General features: G+C 41.8%; 1 protein-coding gene across 1 annotated transcript in view; it reads left to right on the top strand.

The window, feature by feature from the left end:
- Positions 1 to 24,647, top strand: part of LOC119930703 (aryl hydrocarbon receptor-like) — a 155,571-nt gene that overhangs the window by 110,163 nt on the left and 20,761 nt on the right. Inside the window, exons 4-5 of the mRNA XM_038749298.1 lie at positions 11,863 to 11,952; positions 21,336 to 21,459. Coding sequence (XP_038605226.1) covers positions 11,863 to 11,952; positions 21,336 to 21,459 — 214 coding nt within the window. The remainder of the gene's footprint in view (positions 1 to 11,862; positions 11,953 to 21,335; positions 21,460 to 24,647) is intronic.

Here is a 24,647-nt window from a genome sequence, read left to right as displayed (position 1 = left end):
GTAATTCTGGTTTATGACTTTCAGAAGGATTCACAAATCTGAGATCTGGGGAGTTCAGTTTTCCCACGACATATGGACAATTTACACTGCCTCCATTTTCTTCAAGCTTTGTGTTCTAGGAGATCAGCAATTCGAAAATCTTTTTCAGTCCCAGTATCACAATCCTTCCCAGTTTTTAATTCATCAAAACACTTTGCTGGAAATCTTTGGAGTTTGAGACTTTCTCAAAGTTGAGGTGACCCACTGCAGCATTTGAGAGGGAATTAGATACTGCTACCAGGTCTTTGCCAACAGCCATGTTTCTGATCCATTTGAAGGGGCTGCCTTCCTCTCAGCCCAGTTACTGACAACCAGAACAAGCCATCAACCAGATTTCTTCTGAAAAGAATCACTAGATAAATGAAAGGGAAAAAAAGTTCAGGTTGAGTCCTTGCTGCTTATGTGTCATCGAACAGTGGTAGCCAGCTTATTCTCTCCTTTTCATCACGATATTTTTGTACTTGTACACCTTCAAGTATCCAATTCTGTGTTTTCCCCCATGAGTAAGAGCCAGAACTGTGACCTCTCTGTATTATTTCTTCATGCTTTTAAATTGGCCATGCACACTGAGTGCTCGTGAATAGGGCTATTGAGGCAACTTTAGGTAGACTCAAAGCCTTTACTATCTACAGAATATCTATCTGTTTGTTGTTTGCATGACTATCAATCACCATAGTAGCAAGATGCTTTGGGTCTCTGCTCAAGCCTCCCAAATCTTAAAACTTCAGGTTGCTGAGTGAGCTACCCTGTGGGATTTTTGCCTGAAGCAATTGAAGACCAACATAAATAAGTTTTTTCCTTGGGAAAGGAGCTACGGGAGAATCTGCCCTGCTAAGCCTGACTTTCTAAGGGGTGTGTTTTCACAGCACTTTTTCACAGCATTCAAAAGTGGCAACTAACTCTTGCAGTAAGAAGCCGAGAACTCAATAGAGGAGCTTTGCCATTAATCTTCCATTCCAGACCACCAGCATTTTTCTGCCTTTTTAATAATAAAATATGCAGCCAGTCTCCTTTTAAGTCCTTAAGTTTTGGCCTACACAGGTCACTGCTAGAGGCCTTTAATGCATCCAGATAAGATGCTAATTTGAATGGATTTTCTATTGCAAGTGGTCTTGAAACCAGATGCTGGAAAATTACAAGCAGCCGAGAAAGCACTTAGCCTTTCACCACATTCAGAGCCATCTGTGCAAAACATAAAGGCCAGTGCAAATAAAATCTAAATCCCAAGTTGGAAGGGCAGACTCTAGTCCCCAAGCTGCAGGACCCTTATGAATAGCCTCCTGGCTAATTTTCAAAGGCACATTTGAGACTGGGTAACAATAGCGCTTAGTTTCACCTTACTTGGCAGGGGTGTGAGGTGAGGCTTTTCAAGTAGATGCTGTTGGCTCTAATTTCTGTGCCAAACAAAGTAGACTCTCTGCATCTCTTTGATTCCCACCACGTTACCCTGGAGCAGTTTAGATTGGAATCCTGTTGGGCCATGATGCCATGCATGTTCAGGAGTTAGTGGCCCAAGGGCTCTTGTTTCATGACCCAAAATTGAATGAGGCAAAATTCCAATTTCAAAAAGAAAGACATGAAAGCAGCAAAGGCATGCATAAGTAGACATAGGGACCCACCAAACGCAAGCAGTTGTGGCTGTTAGGTTATGCATTATTTTATTGTTATTATTAATTCAGTGCCAAAAATAGGTTCCTCAGGACCCTGAAAACTCAGGGGACAAGTGGAGAACATCTAAGTAGTCAAGGTGTGAAATGTAGGGTAGGGGCAGATGCCCTGCCTGGTTCCCTCCCGTCCAGAGAGAACTTTAATGCTTAACATGTTGAGAACTTTAATGCTTCCCACTTCAGTGCCCTGCATACAGTAAGCACTCAATAAATGTGACCGACTGACTCTAAAATGGTGAGGCTTACATTTTATTGAACAGCAAGTATCCTAAGATCTCCATGTGTCATATAGCCCATCTCTGAGGCCCTATCCTAGCCACACTCTGAAGAGTAGAGTTGTTAACAGATAAGGGGGTTAAAAGGCAGAAGCAAGTCTAATCCAGGAGCTGGCAGGCAAGAAAAGGTGGTTTAGAAAAAGGGTTTTTCTCTAAATTTTCCCTTGAAAATCCTGCTTTTGCCCCATTGCCTGATGCATCTTAACTGGCTAATATGACAGATGCTCAAAAATTATGAAGATTTAGGAACACATCATAGTCTAATGGCCTTATTCTGCATCCAAACTGCCACCAAACTGGTCTAAAATGGGACGTATCCCAAGGCAAACAACTGCATCAGCCACCTCAAATACCTCCCAGCCTCTTGTTTCTCCCTTCTCTTTATATACTCCACCGTGTTGTATGGATCGTTTTTTGAAATTCTCTAATGGTTGTTCATTATTTTTCTCTGCATCAAGCAGAAGCTCCCGTCTACTGGCTTCAAGGCACTCCATCCGCTCTGCCCCTCCTACTCCCCTCCGCTTTTAATGGTATATGTTGAGGGCTTACTATCTGCCAGGCACTGCGCTAATCAAGTTAGACACAGTCCATGTCCCACAGAGGGCTTGCAGCCTTAATTCCTGTTTTACAAATGAGGTAACTGAGGCACAGAGAAGTGAATTGACTTGTCCAAGGTCACACAGCCTACAAGTGGCAGAGCCAGGATTAGAACCCAGGTCCTTCTGAGTCCCAGGCCCATACTTTATCCATTAGGCTACGCTGCATCTCCAAAATGCTGTTCTCCTCCAAAAATCGGACAGGGAAGTCAGCCTGGTTGGAAAAACAGAGCATTCCAACTCCAGCCCATTATTTTAACTAGAAAACAATCCAATGTGAAATCTGTGAGCTCATCCTCCAGACTGTAAACTCATTATCCAGACTGTAAGCTCACTGTAGGTAGGGAACAGGTGTACTAACTCTGTTATATTGTACTCTCTCAAGTGCTTAGTACAGTGCTCTACATGTAAGCGCTCAATAACTACAACTGATTGATTGATAGTGCAGTGCGTTGCTCACAGTAAGCGCTCAAATATGACTGATTGTTTGAACAGACAGCAAAACAACATCCAATGCCTCTGTTAGAATATTGAATACAGACTTGCTTTTTTCCAGTTATTGTTATTGGCCAGATCTTCCCCTCCATTTCCATGGTAGTGAATATTCCGTTATGCCAGCAGCAAAGTATCTGTATATCAGAGAAGTTAATCAGTGTTGGGGAAATCATCCAAAAACTGTAACTGACTTGTTTCTGCTTGAGGACCAAAAGAGCTAAAGGTTTGTGTAAGTAGATATACCTGAGTACATACAACGTACAGTTTTCGAATCATCGGGGTTTATGCAATTCATATTTGTTTACAGTGTACTTTTCCTTCTCCTTCCGCATTATTTTCTCTAAAAAAATGACTTTTCCTTTCTTTCAGCCTACTACCTTAGTGCTAGTGAAATTAAATTTTAAAGTTTCTCATTGTAGGCAGTCCCTGAATGAGGCAGATATGAGAGAGAGGCAGTGTTGTCTAGTGGCCGGAGCATCAGAATGGGAGTCAGAAAATCTCTGTTTTAGTCCCATCACTGCCACTTTCTTGCTTAATGATCAAGGGCAAGTTACTTAACCTCTCTGTGCCACAGTGTCCTAATCTGTAAAATGAAGAAAAGATATCTGTTATTCCTTACTCTTAGACTGAGCCCTGTGTGGGGCAGATTCATTGATCTGATTATCTTGTGTTGACCCCTATTCTTGGCACATAGTAAGGGCTCAATAAATCCCATTACTGTTATTACTACTACTAATAATAATAATCATAATAATATCGTTGGAGCAAACATACCAAGTCCTATTTTAGAACTGGAATGATTGTAAATCATTCCTATCATAGAATGCAGAGTGGCATCTTCATTTCTAATAACTTGGGTCCCTCAGAAGGTTTGGCTATGATTTCAGTATCTTAGATTCAGTACCTGCTTCTAACTATGGGTTCAGTAGTTTGAAAATGCTGTTCTCCTCCAAAAATCAGACGGGGAAGACAGGATTTGATCTCTGGTTTTGTTTGTATTTATTAAAACCCCATAGTTTGGTACCTTATGGTCTTTGCAGTAGAAAAATGTAATATTCTTCGTAATCTGCATAACTTGGAGAGATTTGGTTGGTGGTTTTTCCTTTTTTTAGTATATTCGCTTGTTTTTTCAGCTGAAATTCCTCAGTGTTTATTTCCCACGTTCTGTTGCTTATAAATGATCAAGATACTGTGGCAAATAGCCCTAAGGCATTTAGTCTACCTTTGCCTCTCTGTTCCTATGCCTTTCTGTGGATAAAAAAGAAAAGATACCTGCCATTAGAAGACATGTAGTTATTCGGAGATCTCATTTAAAAAGTGCTCTGAAATGTTTTTATCAGTTGGCAACATATACAAACTACCAATTCCCTTATTGGTAGCCTTATTAAATCACATCTCCTCCAAGAGGCCTTCCCCAGTTTAGCCCTCTTTTCCCTGGCTCCCTTTCCCTTCTGGTTTGTCTGTGCACTTGGGTCTGTGACCCTTGAGCATTTGATATTTGCCCCACCCTCAACCCTATAGTACTTCTGAACACATCTATAAATTATATTTTACAAATTATTTATATTGATGTCTGTCTTCCCCTCTAGACTGTAGCTCACTGTGGGTAGGGTACATTTCAACCAACTCTGTGGTGTACCCAAGTGCTTGGTAAATGTTCTGCACACAGTAAACACTCAATACCAGTGATGATAATAATAATAATTTATTAAGTGCCAGGCACTTTTTTAAGCACTGGATGGATTCAGGCACATGAGATTGGACACGGACCCTGTCCCATGTGGGGCTCATGGTCTCAATCCCCATTTTACAGATGAGGGAACTAGATGAGGCACAGAGAAGAGAAGTGACTTACCCAAGGTCACACAGCAGACAAGTGGCAGAGCCAGGATTAGAACCCACAACCTTCTGACTCGCGGGCCCAAGCTCTACCACTACACCATGATGATGGTGATGATGAATTCCCACTTACAACCTTTTTGTGATTTCTAAAATGTAAAATAATTTTTATATTTTGGAGTATGCCCATTATTTTTCTTCACAATAAATCCTTCCTAACACTGAGGCTGGACTATTAAGCACCCTAAGGATAGGTACCATGTCTAGCAACTCTTGTTGTGTTGTAGAGAAGCAGCATGGCTTAGTGGAAAGAGAACGAGCTTTGGAGTCAGAGGTTGTGGGTTCTAATCCCGACTCTGCCACTTGTCAGCTTGGGCATGTCACTTAACTTCTCTGTGCCTCAGTTACCTCATCTGTAAAATGGGGGTTAAGACTGTGAGCCCCATTTGGAACAGCCTGATTACCTTGTATCTACCCCAGTGCTTATAACAGTGCCTCGCACATAGTAAGTGCTTAACAAATGCCATAATAATAATTATTATTATTATTACTCTTCCAAGTGCGTAATACAGTGCTTTGCACACAGTAAGCATTCGAAAATACCACTGATTGATTGATGGAAGTTTCTTTTCTTTTTTCTTCCAATTGCTAGCTTAAAGGCAGATTATTTTTTCCACTTGTGAGGATGAAATCTCTTCATTTTGCATCAGACCTTTGGAGCTGGGTAGTTAGAGCTGATTATTTCTTGGCATTCTTCTGAACCAGTTTGGAAATCATGTACATTATTCCCTAACACATGCTGCAGTGAAATTTCTGCTTACTGGGTCTTCTGAAAGAGAGTGTAAGGAACAAAATAAATATTACTTTACTATAATCGTCTCCACCCTAGAATGGCTCCAGGACCCTTTGGAGATATCTGGGGCTGGTCTAGACTCCCAGGGGCCACTAGAAATAGGGCTGTCTCCCTCCAACCCCTTCTACCTCCCTGCTTTGCTCAAGCCCAAACCTGCATCCCCAAAATTGGATTGAAAACTGGCCTGTGGAACTTGGGGAAAAGATTCTTTTTCTCTAAACAGCTTTCTCCATTCTTCCCTGTGCATCCAACAGCCCTTTCTTCCTATTTCTTCCAATTCTGAATCTTAGAGCTTGTTGAACACCTTTAATATTACAGGTTTAGATCTCTTTTTATGTAGAATTGAATTGGCCTGTTCTGAGTTAGTGCATCTATTTATAAAGTAACCTAGGCAAGAAAAATCCTTTATTTTTCAAAGACCAACTGTGCCATAGCTCTTAAATTTGGAGTACTTTCTGGAGACACATGGAGTAATATAAAGATCAAAACCAGTTTCCATGAAACAGTCTCCGGAGGTTGGAATATCTGAATGTTGACGCACTTGGGTGCAGGAATCAGTTTAAAGCACATGGCATACGAAAGACAATTCTTGAAACAGTGGTTAAAATGAGTTATTAATTGAAGCCAACTCAGCTTTGAGTGGAGGGAAGGCGTTTGATTTATTTTTGGCACTAATGCGGAGAGTAAAGGTCCTTGGTTTATGAAAACAGCATAGAGAAGCTAAAAGCATATTGTTTTGCAACAGATCAACCCATTGCATGACTCGCAGCAGTTTTTTTTTAACTTGGCATTTTTTAACACAAGAACAAAGCAATCATTAGTTGCTTAAAATGTTTGCTAGAAACCACGCTCTCTTGGAAGAGTTGTGATTTATCCCCCTAAAGAAATTACTTGGAGACGGCAAATGGAATTTTAATGAGTAATTCAACTAAGTGTTGTGTAAGAATAAATTTTCCACCTGAGGCATTGATTTTCTTTCTGAGAGAACACATACTGATGGACCGCAGTTTCAATCCACGAGCAGCGTGATTTTGCATTATTTGAGAAGTAGGGAATAAAGGGGTAAATAGTTATTAAATTGAAAGTTTGACTATTTGAGAAGTGTGGAATAAAGGGGTAAATAGTTACTAAATTGAAAGTTTGACTCTTCCCCCATAAAAGGAAGGTCTAGGGAGAAGAGCAGGGGCCTAGAAATTCGGATACCTGGATTCTAGTCCCAGTTCCACCCCGTGTCTGCTAGGTGACCTTTGGCAAGTCACTTTATCACTCTGGACCTCAGTTTCCTCTTCTGTAAAATGGGGATTAAGTACCCGTTTCTCCCTCCCTCTTAAACTGTGAACCCTGGGCGAGACAGGGATTATGTATGATCCCATTTTGTATCTACCCCAGCACATAATGCAGTGCTTGGCACTTAATGAATAAAATAATCATAATAATAATAATTGAGAAAGGAGTAAGGTGAGTGGATGAACCTACTGAACGTGCTAGAGAAACAGTGAACTTTCTGAAGGTGAACATGGATATATGGATCTCCAAGATTCTGCCCCAATAGGCAGTCATTAAGAAATTGGACACCGCCAGGCAAGCAGCAAGTGTGGCCCAAAGCAAATGGCTAGATATGAGACGTCTTCCTGCAGCAAAACAATTTATTTACGCCACCTTGCAGCATCTCCTGACTCAACAAAGGAGAAACTTACAGAAACCTATGTTGGTGACGTGAAAATCAAGTGAGAAAATTAAACTCTCTGGAACCTACCTGTCAGATAGGGCCAGATTAACTCTCTTGTGAGATCGGGACTATTAGATTTTATGGGCCCTGTAGACAATTCTAGAAGCAGTGTAGCTTAGTGGAAAGAGCCCGGGCTTGGGAGTCATGGGTCATGGGTTCTAATCCCAGCTCCACCGCGTGTCAGCTGTGTGTCTTTGGGCAAGTCACTTAACTTCTCTGTGCCTCAGTTAGCTTATCTGTAAAATGGGGATTAAGACTGTGAGCCCCACGTGGGACAACCTGATCACCTTGTATCTATCCCCAGCACTTAGAACAGTGCTTGGCACATACTAAGCGCTTAACAAATACCATCATTATTAGTAGTAGTAGTAGTATTTTCCTAATTTCAAACAAAATAATGGACATTCTGCTTTAAGACTATTTACATTATCCTAAATTTGCCTTTTATTCAACCTAAAATCATTCTCTGACTACATTACAGCCTATAATTATAAGGGAGTTGTTTTAATCAAATATGCTGCTAAAATAGATTTGTTCTACCCCCAGACCATGATTGATATATAAGTATATTTCCATTTATATAATGATGATGGATTTATTTTTCCTGGGCCCTCTTTGCCTGAGGTGCTGGTGTACAGCCACTAAAACTCCTGAATTAATCCCAGCAAGTAGACTGCTGGCAGGATACCAAAAGGAAGGAATCTAAAAGGTACTTACAGACCTCCACGAAACTAAGAATTTTGCAACAAAACTTACAGGACCTTGTATGTGCCATCACAAGGACTTTGAAGAATTCCCTCATCATTCATTTATTCATTCATTCAGTCAGTCGTATTTATTAAGTGCTTACTGAGTGCAGAGCACTGTACTAAGCGCTTGGGAAGTACAAGTTGGTAACATATAGAGACGGTCCCTACCCAACAGTGGGCTCACAGTCTAGAACCCAGATCCTTCCAACTTCCAGGCCCATGCTCTATCCACAAGGCAACATTGCTAAACAGTATTCATTTAGTATATATGCATGAATCATCAACCATAAATATTTATTCAGTCCCCAAAATGTGCATGATATTGTATGAGGAGTTTTGAGATTCTGGATGGGAAACTATGGCTTCAAGGAGTTTGCAATATATCTTAATATTCAGTGGTATTTATTGATCACTTATTGTGTGCACATCACTGTAGCAAGCATTGGGAGAGTACAGAGTTGGTAGAAGTAATCCCTGTCCACAAGGAGCTTATGGTCTACAGTGGGGAGACAGACATTAAAATCAGTTAGGGATAGGGGAAACCATAGCGCGTAAGATATTGCAGTAATAATATAATTGTGGTACTTTTAAAGCACTTACTGTATGCTTAGCACTATACCAAATATGAGATAAATACAAGACAATCAAAACAGACATTATGAGAAGCAGCATGGCATCGTGGATAGACCGGGGCCCTGGAGTCAGAAGGTCATGGGTTCTAATCCCAGCTCTACCACTTTGCTGTGTGACCCTGGGCACATCACAGACAAGGAAGGAATTCTGGAGAGCTGGAAATAGCATTTCAATATTCTCGTTATGGGCAGTGATCACGTAACCAACTCTGTTAATATTGTACTCTTCCAAGTGCTTTGTAGACTGCTCTGCACACAGTACGTTCTCAAAAGCATATGATTGATTCTTATCACACCATCTACTAGGGAATATGAGCCACGGCAAGACATAGAAAACTTTCCAACATGCAAAGACACAACACTTGTCCCAATTATTGAGGAAATCATCGTCATAATCAATGGTATTTGTGTGCTCTGTGTGCACAGCACTGTTCTGAGCACGTGGAAGAGTACAATACAGCGGAGTTGGTAGATTCGTCCCCTGCATGCACAACACAGGAGTCATGAAAAATGAAAAGCACCTGAATCCCATGACGTACCATCGAACATCTGGAGGTAGGAGGGTACATAAACACTTACCAACTTCTTCCTTAATCTATGGAACACTGAGGAAATGCCAATAGATCTCAAAGATGCCACCATCCTGCAGGTTACTGTTAAGATTATGGCCAGCCAGAATTCCTCTGGACTAGCTAAGGAAGACTATTTTTGGCCCCAGTAGACATCAGGCTACAACATGTCAGGTGGACATTATCTTTAAAGCAAATCAGATACAGATACAGGCCCTGCTGAGAGCTCACCTCCACCAGGAGGCCTTCCCAGACTGAGCCCCTTCCTTCCTCTCCCCCTCGTCCCCCTCTCCATCCCCCCCATCTTACCTCCTTCCCTTCCCCACAGCACCTGTATATATGTATATATGTTTGTACATATTTATTACCCTATTTATTTATTTATTTATTTTACTTGTACATATCTATTCTATTTATTTTATTTTGTTAGTATGTTTGGTTTTGTTCTCTGTCTCCCCCTTTTAGACTGTGAGCCCACTGTTGGGTAGGGACTGTCTCTATATGTTGCCAATTTGTATTTCCCAAGCGCTTAGTACAGTGCTCTGCACATAGTAAGCGCTCAATAAATACGATTGATGATGATGATGATGATACAGGAAAAATGCAAGAACTTTACAAAAGAATGGCCACTGCAGTATTCACCATAGGCCCAGAGGATGCAGTTCCAACTGCTGCGATGACTCAGGATATCTGGTGATAGAATGATCCCTGTCTAGAGAACCTGCACATCATCATCATGATGATGATCATCATCGTGATTAATTTTTTTTTATGATGGTATTTGTTAAGTGCTTACTATGTGCCAAGCACTGTTTTTAGTGCTGGTATAGATAGAAGGTCATCAGGTTGTCCCAGGTGGGGCTCACATTCTTAATCCTCATTTTACAGATGAGGTAACTGAGGCACAGGGAAGTTAAGTGACTTTCCCAAAGTTGAATGACAACTGTATGCAGAGTACCAAAATAGGCACTTGGGAACATATAGAAATAAAAGACACAAGTGATTTACTGAGCTCTTATGTATCCAGAGCACTGTACTAAGTGCTTGGAAGTACAATCTGTTGGTAGACACATTCTCTGCCCACAGTAAGACAAAAAACAAGAAACCTGTGATATGATGGGGGAAACGAGCAGACGTGAATTGCAAATATACATGGACCGAAAAGTAAAAGAATAGATACAGATGTTAAAAATGGAAGTAGACAAATAGATTAAGTAGACCAATATTCAGATGAGTCCTAGGGCATTCATTAGGGTGTCATGAAACATGACCGTTAGTTAAGGAATGCTTGGAAAAGCTGACTTTTCCAGAGGGTTTTGAAGGTAGGCAGGGGAAAGTAAGAGTTGAGAGTTGAGAGAGTAGTATTGTTTTTGTATTTATGATCATTTGTTATTTTAATGTATTTATTTACATTTATTTTATTTATATGAATGTCTTTCTCATGGGCAGAGATTGTATCTGTTTATTGTTATATTGTACTCTCCCAAGTGCTTAGTACAATGCTCTGCACAAAGTAAGAGCTCAATAAATATGATGACAAACTGACTGAATAGTAAAGATATTGATTGAGTGTCCACTGGGTACTGATACTGATCTAAGTGATTGGGAAAGAACAATAGAAGCAAAAAACAGACAGATTCCCTGCCCACAAGAAGTTCGTATTCTCACAAGGGAGACAGATATAAAAATATTTTCAAGTAATAGTAGTAATAGTAATAATGATGATACTTAAGTGCTTACTATGTGCCAAGCACTGTTCTAAGCACTGTGGTAGGTACAGAGTAATCAGGTTGTCTCACAGTTTTAATCGCCATTTTACAGATGAGGTAACTGAGGTACAGAAAAGTTAAGTGGCTTTCCCAGGTCAAGTGGCGGAACTGGAATTACAGCCCATGTCCTCTGACTCTCAATCCCGTGCTCTTTCCACTAAACCATGCTGCTTCTCTTCCTTTTAAAGGAAATAAAAATGAATAAATTGATCGTACAGTTTATGATGTATATGTGATGAAGGAAGGTGAAAATAAATATATCAATGCTAGAGGCAGCTGATGGGTTGATGAACCTCGTTAGAAGGTTGTAGGAAACAGTTCATGCAATCTGTCTTCTCATCCAGGAGGTGGAAGGAGAAGAGAAGGAGAGAGAGAGGAAAAAAAAAGAGCTGGGGCCCCTGGTATCAGAGAAATCCCTGATAGCAGGGCCATTTCTCATTATTTTCTCTGTGGCTCTTCTTTCCTCATTTACTTTTGTTACTACCCTCTCTGGCTCGTCCACTGCTCTACTTTCCACAAGGTCAAGAGAAGAAACTGCTCTTCGGTAGAGGGAGGGAGATGGTGGGGTGAGAGGTATTTTTACAACCACGTGCTCTGCCAACAGGCAATAGGCCTTTATTGACATTTTTCTTTTCATCTCGTCCATTCAGGCCCTCAATGGATTCATCGTCGCTGTCACGGCGGATGGATACATTTTCTACGTCTCCCCAACGGTTCAGGACTATCTGGGATTTCATCAGGTGAGTTGTCCTTTTAAGTTTGAGTTGATCTGATTTTGTTATCCCAGTCTAGAGAGAGGCCGAACCAGGTGTTGTTGCCTATGACTAACACTGAGATTTTCATTCTCTCAACAATGCGGTAACTATGTAGTAGCTGATGTACTTAGATTAGAATAATGTAAACAAACGGTAAATTTACCATGTCTCTAAAGTTGTTGCAAAAGCACAGTGGTCCCCCGTTGATTTTGTTTGATCGTGTATTTTTTTCCGAAAAAAAAGTGCCGAGAAAAATGGCTTCTACCGGTTGGCTGTTAAAGAGGAAAAGGACATGGCATTTTCTGTTCTTGTTTGCTCTAGAGAACCGGAAAGCCACTTAATCTAGACTGTAAACTAGTTGTCTGTAGACTGTATTTTACTTGTACATATCTATTCTATTTTATTTTGTTAGTATGTTTGGTTTTGTCTCCCCCTTTTAGACTGTGAGCCCACTGTTGGGTAGGGACTGTCTCTATATGTTGCCAATTTGTACTTCCCAAGCGCTTAGTACAGTGCTCTGCACACAGTAAGCGCTCAGTAAATACGATTGATGATGATGATGATGATGATGATGTAAGCTTGTCATGGCCAGGAACATGTCTGCCAACTCTGTTTATTCATTCAGTAGTATTTATTGAGTGCTTCCTGTGAGCAGAGCATGGTACTAATTTCTAGGGAGAGTACTGTACAACAATAACCAGGCACAGTCCCTGCCCACAACTAGCTTACTCTCCCAAGCGCTTAGTACACTACTCTGCACCTAGTAAGTGTTCAATGAATACATAGGTGCTGATGAAGCAGCACGGCATAGTGCGTAGAGCATGAGCCTGGGTGTGTGAAGGTTATGGGTTCTAGTCCTGACTCTGCCGCTTGTCTGCCGTGTGACCTTGGACAAGTCACTTCACTTCCCTGTGCCTCAGTTGCCTCATCTGTACAATGGGGATTGAGCCCCATGTGGAACAGGGACTGTGTCCGAACCGATTTGCTTGTATCCACCCCAGCGCTTAGTACAGTGCCTGGCACATAGTAAGCTCTTAAATACCGTAATTATTATTATGATGATGATCATCAGTCCTATCAGGATGTATCCTCAAGAATGTGGGTGGGGAATGTGTCTGTTACATTGTCACATTTCATGCTTAGTACAGTTCTCTGCACAGAAGAAGTGCTCAATAAATACAGTTGATTGATTAGACAGCTTGCTGATGGGGCAACTGGCTTGCCCGATTGGGAAGAAAACTTGGGTGCCACAGTGGAAGGTTGGCTGTTGGGGATAGGGAGGGGCTGGGGCCTTAGTGGCAGCATGACTTAGTGCAAAGAGCCCGGGCTTGGGAGTCAAAGGTCATGGATTCGAATCCCGGCTCTGCCACTTGCTGGCTGTGTGACCTGGGGCAAGTCACTTCACTTCTCTGTGCCGTATGACTGAAGACTGCGAGCCCCACTTGGGACAACCTGATGACCTTGTATCTATCCCGGCACTTAGAACAGAGCTTGGCACATAGTAAGCACTGAACAAATACCAACATTATCATAATTATAACTTTGAGTCTGGACTATTACTCAGACCTTGCCACTTTAAGTCCCCTGATTAAACAGCTGGCACTTCTCTTTCCACTTCTTGATCAGATTTACATCTCAGAGTTGTTAGAAGACTGAGTGCATTCACCCTAATAAACATTGGCATCATTCTTTTTGGGGAAAAAAAAAAAACTTCAGATCCTTTTCAAATCAGAAAGTGATGTTTGCTTTCATCTTCTGTTTGGAAAAAAAGTAATAGAAACTGTTCCTGGTTTATATCACTGCCTCATTTAGGCTGTGTGGTTACTTTAAGACAAAACCTCTGCCGACATATTGAATATGTTATTAGACACAGTACTAATTACCTTTAGAGAGGAAAAATTGAGTATGTTAATATCTATTGTGCATTGTACTCAAGCGCTTAGTACAATGCTCTGTACATGGTAAGCCCTCAGTAATGAGATATGTTAACCGCTTACTATGTACCAGGCACTGTTCCAAGTGCTGGGGTAGAGACTAGATAATCAGTTGGAGAGAGTCTCTGTCCCACAAAGGGCTCACAGTCTTAATCCCCATTTTACAGACGAGGGAACTGAGTCACAGAGAAGTTACTTGCCCAAGGTCAAACAGCAGACAAGTGGCAGAGGCAACTTGAGAACCCAGGTCCTTCGGTCTCTAAGGCCAGTTCTCTATCCACTAGGCCCATCCCCCACATCTTTCCTCCTTCCCTTCCCCACAGCACCTGTATATATGTATATATGTTTGTACATATTTATTACTCTATTTATTTATTTATTTATTTTACTTGTACATATCTATTCTATTTATTTTATTTTGTTAGTATGTTTGGTTTTGTTCTCTGTCTCCCCCTTTTAGACTGTGAGCCCAATGTTGGGTAGGGGTTGTCTCTATATGTTGCCAATTTGTACTTCCCAAGCGCTTAGTACAGTGCTCTGCACATAGTAAGCGCTCAATAAATATGATTGATTGATTAGGCCGTGATGCCAAGGATTGATTATGCAGGGATGAGAGCGTGTGAGTGGTGTTGTGCAGCCCACCAGCACTAGAATCAGTTCCTTTGTGCAGGTTCTTGTTCAGAAGTGTGTTTGCCAGGATCGAGGTTGGTCCATTGTTTTTGATGGGAGACTCCGGTATCATCAGCGATGCTGTCCTAAGTACCAACAGTATGCATGAAATAAAAGCCAATCCCCGCCCACATATAATATTGAGCATTTAAATTAGTGCTTCTTGGTAAGATTGTTCAGAACAGGCTCACTGAGCCGCTGTTCCCCTCCCACTTACCTCCTGTACCCCAGGAAATCCCCACCGTTTAACATTTTTCCTCTTCCTTCACCCACTGTCATTTCTGCAGGGGATGGAGCTTGGGCACAGTGATGAGCAGGGTGGGGAGGGGATGAAATATTGGAGTGCCCATTGGTCCCTGGTCTGGGCTAGAAAATGAGTATGTCTTAGCACACTATCCCAGCATCAGTCTAAAATACTAAGCCCTTTCTGACTCCCCGGATAGACACAGAATCGTAAGAGTTAGAAGGAATCTCAAGGGCTGTTCTGGTCCATCCCTCTGCCTCTGGGTACATAAATGATTAAACCACCCAGGACAGGTGGTTTCCTGGGTTTTTCCCTAAAGATTTCCAAGGGAAGAACCTCATCAATCTGCCATGATAAGGAGTTGTTCCTTTTGTCCAACAGAAATCTCTAGCTTGAATCGAAGATCACGTCTTATTCAGTCTTCCATGAGCCCAGAAAGCAAATTGCTCAGCACTCCCCTAATTAAAAAAAAATTCTACACTTGAAGGTAGTTATGAAATCACCCTCTTAATACTCTTCACAGACTAAACAACTCCAATTCCTGCCAACCTTTCTCCTAAGGCTTGTCTCCCATCCTTTTAATTCTTTTTGTCAGTTTTCTTTGATCCCACTCTAGTTTCTACCAGTGGTTTTTCAAATACGAGGCCCCAAACTGGCATAGTTCTCTTCTAAAAATCTAACTCATCCTGAGTGTTTCTCAGTGCTTGCATGCCACTCTGTTGTGGATATGTTCTAGTATCATATTAGCTTCGTAAGTAATGTTGTATTATTAGTCCAGATTCTGGTCAACTATGACTCTCCAGGTCCTTTTCTGCCAAATCTCTTTCTAGTCAGTGCCCCCACCCATTATTATTGTGGTGTTTGTGTCCTCCATAAATATCATGCCTTGCACATGCCTCTATTGAATTTACTATTTTTTCTAATTTGTGTAATCAGTCAATGGTATTTAAGAGCTTAGTGTGTAAGTGCACTGTACTAAGCTCTTGGGAGAATACAATGCAAGCAGCCTAGCCTAGTGGCCATCGCATGGGCTTCAGAGTCAGAGGTCGTGGGTTTTAATACCAGCTCCACCACATGTCTACAGTATGACCTTGGGCAAGTCACTTAACTTCTCAATGCCTCAGTTCCCTCATCTGTAAAATGGGGATTGAAACTGTGAGCCCCATGTGGGAAGGGGACTGTGTCCAACCTGATTACCTTGTTTCTATCCCAGTGCTTATAACAGAGCTTGGCACACAGTAAGTGCGTAACAAATACTATAATTATTATACTCATTATGATATCTGTAGATTACTTTAATGTCTAATTCCCCCAATAGATTCTAAGCAATTTGAGGGTAGGGATTATATCTACTATCAGTGAGAGTCAGAGGTCATGGGTTTTAATTCCTGCTCCTCCACTTGTCAACTGTGTGACTTTGGGCAAGTCACTTAACTTCCCTGTGCCTCAATTCCCTCATCTGTAAAATGGGGATTAAGACCGTGAGCCCCTCATGGGACAAGCTGATCACCTTGTAGCCCCCGCAGCGCTTAGAACAGTGCTTGGAACATAGTAAGCACTTAACTAATACCATTATTATTACTAACTCTGTTGTACTGTATCCTCCTAAGCCATAGAAATAGTGCTGTCCACATAGTAAGCACTTAATAAATACAGTTGACTGATTGATTGGTTAATTGGATTTCCATTTACAGAGATTTCAACCCAGTACTCTAAGAATTTTAATAACAGTGGCAAATCTGTACGTTTCTCAGTGAGCCCAATTTTCCCAGGACTTAAGTTTACTGCCTAGGAATAAATTAGACATTTTGGGAGAAGTATTAACTTTTAAATCAGTAGGGGACTTTTTGGTTCATTATAAGCGTAATATACTCAGCAATACACTAAAAGATCCCCTGATGGTCTGAAAGAATCATCACTCCTCCCAAGGGGGAGATTTTAGATGCTAGGATAATCCGGTGCATCGTCATCAGTGAATTAACTGCACTGTTGTTGTTGAATTGTTTACGATTTATCTTTTGATAGAAAGTGGGGGGAAAAATCAAATGAGAAGCTGATTTAAGCATGATACACTTGTATTAAGTTTTTAATAATAATAATTGTGGTATTTGTTGAGAGCATACTATGTGGCAAGTCCTGTACTAAGTGCTGGGGCGGATACAACATAATCCGGTCAGTCACCGTCTCTGCTTCATACAGGACTCACAGTCTGAGGAGCTTTGTAGCAACACTAACACCACATTTCATATTCGGAGCATTAATTAGATCTCAACTAGAAACATAGTTATCCACAAGGAGCGGTAGTGAAAGTAACTGTTGGATAAAGTGTTAAGGAAACTTATGTGAAAGCGTTACAGAAACAGAAAGTTTCCTGTTTTTGAAAGGTTGTAGTTTAATGTGCATAAACTCCTTAGTCCATCATGATGTCTGTGTGCAACACCACGGTCCTAAATAACGAGAGGAAATGATTAAATGCCTAAAGGTTTCAAAGATGTTGAAAAATGTATCTCTGCAGTTAGGTGCCTCTTGTTTTTAATGCTGCTTTGCAGCAGCTGCCTTATTAACGTCAGTAAAATTGTAAATGTCTCAATAAATTGCACTTGGATTTGTACCCTTTTATTCACCCCACCCTCAGTCCCACAGCACGTAGTACATATCTGTAATTTATTTTAATGTCTCCCAAAATGTCTAATTTATTCCTAGGCAGTAAACTTAAGTCCTGGGAAAACTGGGCTCACTGAGAAACGTACAGATTTGCCACTGTTATTAAAATTCTTAGAGTACTGGGTTGGAATCTCTGTAAATGGAAATCCAATTAACCAGTCAATCAGTCAGCCGTATTTATTGAGTGCTTACTATGTGGACAGCACTATTTCTATGGCTTAGGAGGATACAGTACAACAGAGGCAGTAATAATAATGGTATTAGTTAAGTGCTTACTGTGTTCCAAGTTCCTCTAGACCTTAAGCTCTTTCTGGGCAGGGAATGTATCTACCAACTCTGTTATGTTGTACTTTTTCAAGTACTTAGCACAGTGCTCTGTGCACAGTAAGCGCTCAATAAATACAATTGAATGAATGACTACTTACTAGAATGGCAGTTCTGCTCCTAGATAGCCTTCCCTACCTCTCTACCCAAACCTAAGACCTTTTCCTTCCATATATCCCTTCTAAACTCTTCCCCAAATGTTTCCTCACATGCTTCTAAAACTGGCTCTATTTTCATCCCACCTCTGCCATTCTCTTGGCGTGCTTCTGGGTCACCCTCGTGGTTTGGAAGACTCTCAGCCTTTCACTTGATCTATTTGGTGTGAGTCTTTCAAAACCTTGTCAGGTTGTGTAAGCCCCGTGAGTTGCAAATTTTTGGGTCCCGTTTTTCTCCTTCCACATGCCAAACTCATCAGAACGGTAGCATGAGCAACACTGTGGCCTAGTAGAGCACTGGCTGGGAGTCAGAAAAACCTGGGTGCTAACGCTGGCTTGGCCACTTGTCTGCTGTGTGACCTTGGGCAAATCACTTAACTTTTCTGTGCCCCGGTTACCTCATCTGTAAAATAAAGGTTAAGACTGTGAGCCCCATGTGGGACATGGAGTGTGTCCAACCTGATTACTCTGTATCTATCCCGGCGCTTAGAAAAGTGCCTGGCACACAGTAAGTATGTAACAAAAAGCATAAAAAACAAAACAGAGAACTCACAAAATCTTATCTGTGGCCCAGGACAGGCTGGTAGCCTAGTCCAAGCAGGGGGCCGGGTGTGTGTGTGTGTGTGAGAGTGTGAGTGTGTGTTAGTGGGAGGCGAAAGCGATCACAAACCCATGTAAACTCATTGCGGTTGGACAACGTGTCTGCTAACTCTGTTGTACTATACTCTCCTAAGTCTGCAGTACAATGCTCTGCACATTGTAAGTGCTCAATTAATACCACTGATTGATTGACATGCCTATATGAACCTGTAATAATAATAATGGCATTTGTTAGGCGCTTACTATGTGCAAAGCACTGTTCTAAGCGCTGGGGGGGGGATACAGTGTGATCAAGTTGTCCCACGGGGGGCTCACAGTCTTAATCCCCATTTTAACAGATGAGGTAACTGAGGCTCAGAGAAGTTAAGTGACTTGCCCAAGGTCACACAGCAGACTTGTGGCGGAGCCGGGATTCGAACCCGTGACTTCTGACTCCAAAGCCCGGGCTCTTTCCACTGAGCCACGCTGCTTCTCTCTTTCACACCTGTAGAAGTGTGAGATTAGTGGGTCAAGGGTTTGAGTGACACTAGGGGAAGCAGCGTGGCTTAGTGGAAAGAGCCCAGGCTTGGGAGTCAGAGGTCATGGGTTCTAATCGTGGCCCTGCCACTTGTCAGCTGTGTGACCTTGGGTCAGTCACTTCACTTCTCAGCGCCTCAGTTCCCTCATCTGTAAAATGGGGATGAAGGCTGTGAGCCCCACGTGGGACAACTTGATCACCTTGTATCCCCCCCAGCGCTTAGAACAGTGCTTTGCACGTAGTAAGCGCTTAACAAATACCATCATTATTTATTTGTTATTATTCACTTCTCTGTGCCTCAGTTCCCTCATCTGTAAAATGGGGATGAAGGCTGTGAGCCCCACGTGGGACAACTTGATCACCTTGTATCCCCCCCTGCGCTTAGAACAGTGCTTTGCACGTAGTAAGCGCTTAACAAATACCATCATTATTTATTTGTTATTATTCACTTCTCTGTGCCTCAGTTCCCTCATCTGTAAAATGGGGATGAAGGCTGTGAGCCCCACGTGGGACAACTTGATCACCTTGTATCCCCCCCCAGCGCTTAGAACAGTGCTTTGCACGTAGTAAGCGCTTAACAAATACCATCATTATTTATTTGTTATTATTCACTTCTCTGTGCCTGAGTTCCCTCATCTGTAAAATGGGGATGAAGACTGTGAGCCCCACGTGGGGCAACCTGATCACCTTGTGTCTACCCCAGCGCTTAGAACAGTGTTTGGCACATAGTAAGCGCTTAACAAATACCAACATTATTTATTATTATTAATCCAGCTCTGGGAGATAGGTGCCCTGGCCTAGGGATGGGTTGGTTAAATCTGGGATTATTCAGGTCTGTGCTGTCAGGATTTCCGTTGTCCTTTTGAATTTGAACTCACATTGTTTTCTAAATTAGAAACCTGCTTGGCAGAAACCCTGTCCTTCCATGTTCTATTAAGCCCCGAGATGCTGGCACAACTGAAATGTTTACACTAATAAAAATAATACGTATTGAAATGCTTTGAAGAAGTCAGTGTTCTGTGCCCAACAGGTGTCTTCCAATGTCTGGAAGAAATGCCAAAGGAAAAGTTCAATGGGGAGTTGGCAGGGAGGACCAAGTGAAAAGAGAGCATTGTTTAGCAAAACCCTGTTCTCCTCCTGACAGCTGACTTCCAAATGTACTCGTTAATTCCTTCCAGATGAGCCTCAAAACAAATAAAAAAGAAACTAACCCAAGAACTTCATGAATGTTTCCTGGCACAGCCACGGGGCAAGAGATTCATTAAATCTATTACGCCTTTACATGAAGTATGCTAAGAATTCTCAAAGCAAACTGTTTTGAATGCAGTTTTGCATTTCACATAGTTTTAAATATTGGTTCAATCTCTTGCATACCCCTTATGTGAGATCCAAGTTTTCTCTTTGTTTCCTGGCTGGAAGACTTCACAGCCAAACCGCCTTTGCCCCTGAGTTCATACCAACACTTGTTTTTATTGCTTTGTCTCTTTCAATAACTCCAGAATAAGCAATTGAATCCTTTGGAAATGAGACTTCATTCCGGTTAAGATGCCGGTACTCAGATAAAAGCCTGATCAGGTTGCAGAGAAGTCACCTACAAAAGCCTAGGACAACTTGAGTTTCAAAATCAGCTCCGTGAGCAGGCCCTGATAGCAGGTGGAGATGGGGTCCGAGTTTCTGTGCTTTGGGATGGAGGTTACATGATTTCAGGGAGCTCATCCCCATCTGGGAGGAGACAGAAGGGGTAGTGTGAGGGTACTATGGGGACCATTTGCTACGGGGGAATCTAGTCCATCATGTCCAAAATCTACCATTTATTCATCCTTTTAAGATTCATTATCCGCAAACTCCTACAGTCTAGGGAAGCCTAAGTATTTTATTTTTAGTCACTGAATCAAGACAAGATCAAATACATCTGTTCACAAGAGAGGAACGGGTGTGCAAAAGGCCCAATTTGTACTGGGGTGGGAGGAGGGGATTTTTAATATGAGCCGGTATTAAATGAGTGAATCGGGGAAAAACGGGGAATGTAGATTTCTTCTGCATGGGGCTCTTGCTATATATGCTTCTTTGCAGTTTTGTATGATGTCTGCACTGGGTATGTCTGTGTTGGGCAGGGGGAAGTGGAAGCTAAGCTTCCAGAAGCGTGATCAGTGTTTTGGATGGATGTGTCTACTCACTCGACCGTACTCTCTTAAAAGTTTAGCACTGTGCACTGCTCACAGTAAGCACTTAATAAGTACCACTGATTTTGATCCTTTCAGTCTGACATCATCTACCAGAGCGTATTTGAGCTGATCCACACGGATGACAGAGCCATGTTTCAGTGCCAGTTGCATTGGTCCTTAAACCCACCTTCCTACGGTGAATCGGAGCAAGAGCCAGGAGGTGAATTATTGGTCCGCTGCTTGCTTTAAAAGTTGCTGGGGATTGCATGGGGCCTGGAGGAGAGCTCCAGGAAAGGGGGAAGAAGAAAAAATTCGTATTCAAATATGGTCTTTATGAAAATCAAGCCACAGACCAGTTCAATGTAATCCACACACGATGGGCTCTTTGGGCTGCTGATGCTTACTGCCATTGTTTGGGGCATCATCGCAACCTGGGAAAATTTGGTGACTGGTGGGAAATTTTGCCGGCTGATAAATACAAAAACTCTACCTGCACCATTGATAGAAATGACTGTAGCCCTGAATCTTGGGCTAGAGAGGACCCTTCTTATAAGTACTCAATGCAGGCAAACAATAAATAACAAGAATCTTGCTCTTTGGGATAGTTGCAGTGGAATCAGCTACTGGGAAAGTAATTAGGAACTTTTTAAGGTTTGGGGCTTTTTTTGGTGGCTTTTTTTTAATGGCATTTGTTAAGCTCTTACTATATGGGCCAGGTACCGTATTGAGTGCTGGGGTAGATACAAGATTAGACACAGTCCTTGTCCCACATGGAGCTCACGAGCTTAACCCCCATTTTACAGATGACGTAACGGAGGCTCAGAGAAGTTAAGTGACATACCCAAGGTCACACAGCAGACAAGTGGTGAAGTCAGGAGCTCACGATCTTAACCCTCATTTTACAGATGAGGTAACGGAGGCTCAGAGAAGTTAAGTGACATACCCAAGATCACACAGCAGACAAGTGGTGAAGTCAGGATTAGACCCTAGGTCCTCTGACTCCTAAGCCTGTGCTCTTTCCACTAGTCCATGCTGCTTCCCTATGTCAAAAATTTCACTTAGGAAAGAGGCATTACAAGACAACTTTAGTTGGTAAAACACTTTTCTTACAAACCGACCTCCGAGCCCAGTTTTCTCCCCAAAGACTTCACAAGCGTAAACATGGAACACTTTGCTAACTCTGGTGTGAAGACATGAAGTCCAAGGTCAATAGTCACTTGCATGTGTTTGTTGGCTCTTCCTAAAGTGTTTTCTATTTATGGGGGAAAGGAACTGTTTCTTTTATTTCCTTTGTAGCCCTCCAATGATAGGGACCAACAAATTGAAGTGAAATGTATGAAAGTCCCACAAGTTCCAGTAGTACAGTATTCCCAAAATCAAAATCAACCAATATCAAGACTCCTAGGCAGGCTGGAACAACCTTCTTGATTCCAGCAGTCAATCTGAGCTGGAGGGGAGGCAGCTGCTTTGTATATAAACTCCTCCATCTAGGCCATGTAGGACCAGGACTGTGATTGAATCGTATCTACCCCAGGGCTCAGAACAGTGCTTGACAAATAGTAAGTGCTTAACAAATGCAATAATGATAATAATAATAATTCAGTCAGCTTCACTGATCCAGAAACACTTAAAAAAACTGCCTTTATAAATGCCTTCAAGTTTCCACTTCTACGAAGAGGAAGCAGGACAAGAGGAAGCTTTCTCTTGAGGGATAACAGCACCTTTCCTTTGAAGCCAGTAGATCTCCTCTATGTGTTGTTGAAGTCAAGTATGCCATTTTACCCAAGGAGGAAACAAGGTCTAGCATAGCCAGAGGCATGTTCTCCCCTACACCCTCTTCACTATATTTGCCACAGGATAGTAGGTTTATGAGTTAGGAGGAATACCACGCCAAGTATTGCAAAGAGCGACTGTGGCCACAGATTGTGGGTCAAGGAAGGAATTAATTGCCCACTGTCCTTTCCTTCACCTCAGAACCCTTAGCTGGTATCATCATTCATTCATTCAATCAATCGTATTTATTGAGCGCTTACTGTGTGCAGAACACTGGACTAAGCGCTTGGGAAGTACAAATCGGCAATATATAGAGATGGTCCCTACCCAACAACGGGCTCACAGTCTAGAAATCTTCAGACATGAAGACAACTATTCATATGCTTATGTTTCAGGGACCTGTCATTTCTTTTTGGTTTCACCCACACAGTCTTTGACAGTTTTCTGTAAATATTTAACGCAAAACCCCAAAGTTTTCACAAACATTCTTTGGAAAAAGTTGTCAGATATCCTGGCAGATTTTAAGCCTAACTCTCTAGGTATTACGTGACATAGAATCATGGGACTGTAAAGGACCATTAAGAAATCAGCCAGTCCAGCCTCCAAACAGGTGAAAAGCTTAACCATCCAAGACAAATGACTGTACTTTCTCTAAAGATTCCCAGATTTGGCAATGCCACAGTCCACCCTAATAGCTCATTCTAACATTTTATCGCACTGAGTCTATAAGTTTATTTCCAACAAAAATCCCCCTGCTTTCATCTGGTCCTGTTTTCTCTGACTCAATCCCCAATGAATTAGTATCCCCTAAGCAAAAGGCTTCCCAGTACTAAATCTCTTCCTTGTTAATTCCTAGCTAACCAACCCCATTTCCTTTAACCTTGCTTCTTAGAACCCATTTGCCAACCCTTTAATAATGTTTGGCACTTGTTTAATTATCTAAGCTATTTTTCTTTTGCTACATTAAAAATAATCTGATGATAGCTACCCCAAGTTTCCTTTTTCAGTAAAAAAAATCTATAAAGGGACAGAGATCTGAGAAAACTGTATTCTTGTAGGTGAAGATGACATGCCACATGTTTTTGAGGTTGATTTTCTTTACACATCCAGATGGGTAAAGAATTTCCTTATTGCATAAACTTTCTAGTTTTTCCACAGCCAGTGGAATGAGGCAACCTTCACTCTTCCATTCTAATGTCTGTTTGAACTTTCCTGGAATTTCCCATTCTGTCTCCAACTGCAGTGTCCAATCAGCTGGTTTTAGGTTACGTAAAAGTTATGTTCCAACACCATTTTTGGACATTTGGAGGCATGGATAATATTAAATGACTTTACTTCCCAAACTGAAATTTTTCATATCCCCATTCCATAACTGGTTTTTAAAAGTTATAAAATTGAATTGTGAAGTCTGGTAACTGGACTGTGTCCAAGCTGAATATCTTGTATGTACCCCAGCACTTAGCACAGTGCTTGGCATATACTAAGTGCTTAAAAAACACCCTGGTCATGAGAAGCAGCATGGCCTAGTGGAAAGAGCATGGGCCTGGGAATCAGAGGACCTGGGTTCTAATCCTGGATCTTCCAATTACTTGCTGTGTGACTTTGGGCAAGTCACTTATTTTCTCTGTGCCTCAG

This window comes from Tachyglossus aculeatus, chromosome 7 (assembly GCF_015852505.1).
Source record: "Tachyglossus aculeatus isolate mTacAcu1 chromosome 7, mTacAcu1.pri, whole genome shotgun sequence".
NCBI lineage: Eukaryota > Metazoa > Chordata > Mammalia > Monotremata > Tachyglossidae > Tachyglossus > Tachyglossus aculeatus.
The sequence above is the reverse complement of the archived record's forward strand: the minus strand, read 5'-3'. Positions and strand labels throughout refer to the sequence as shown.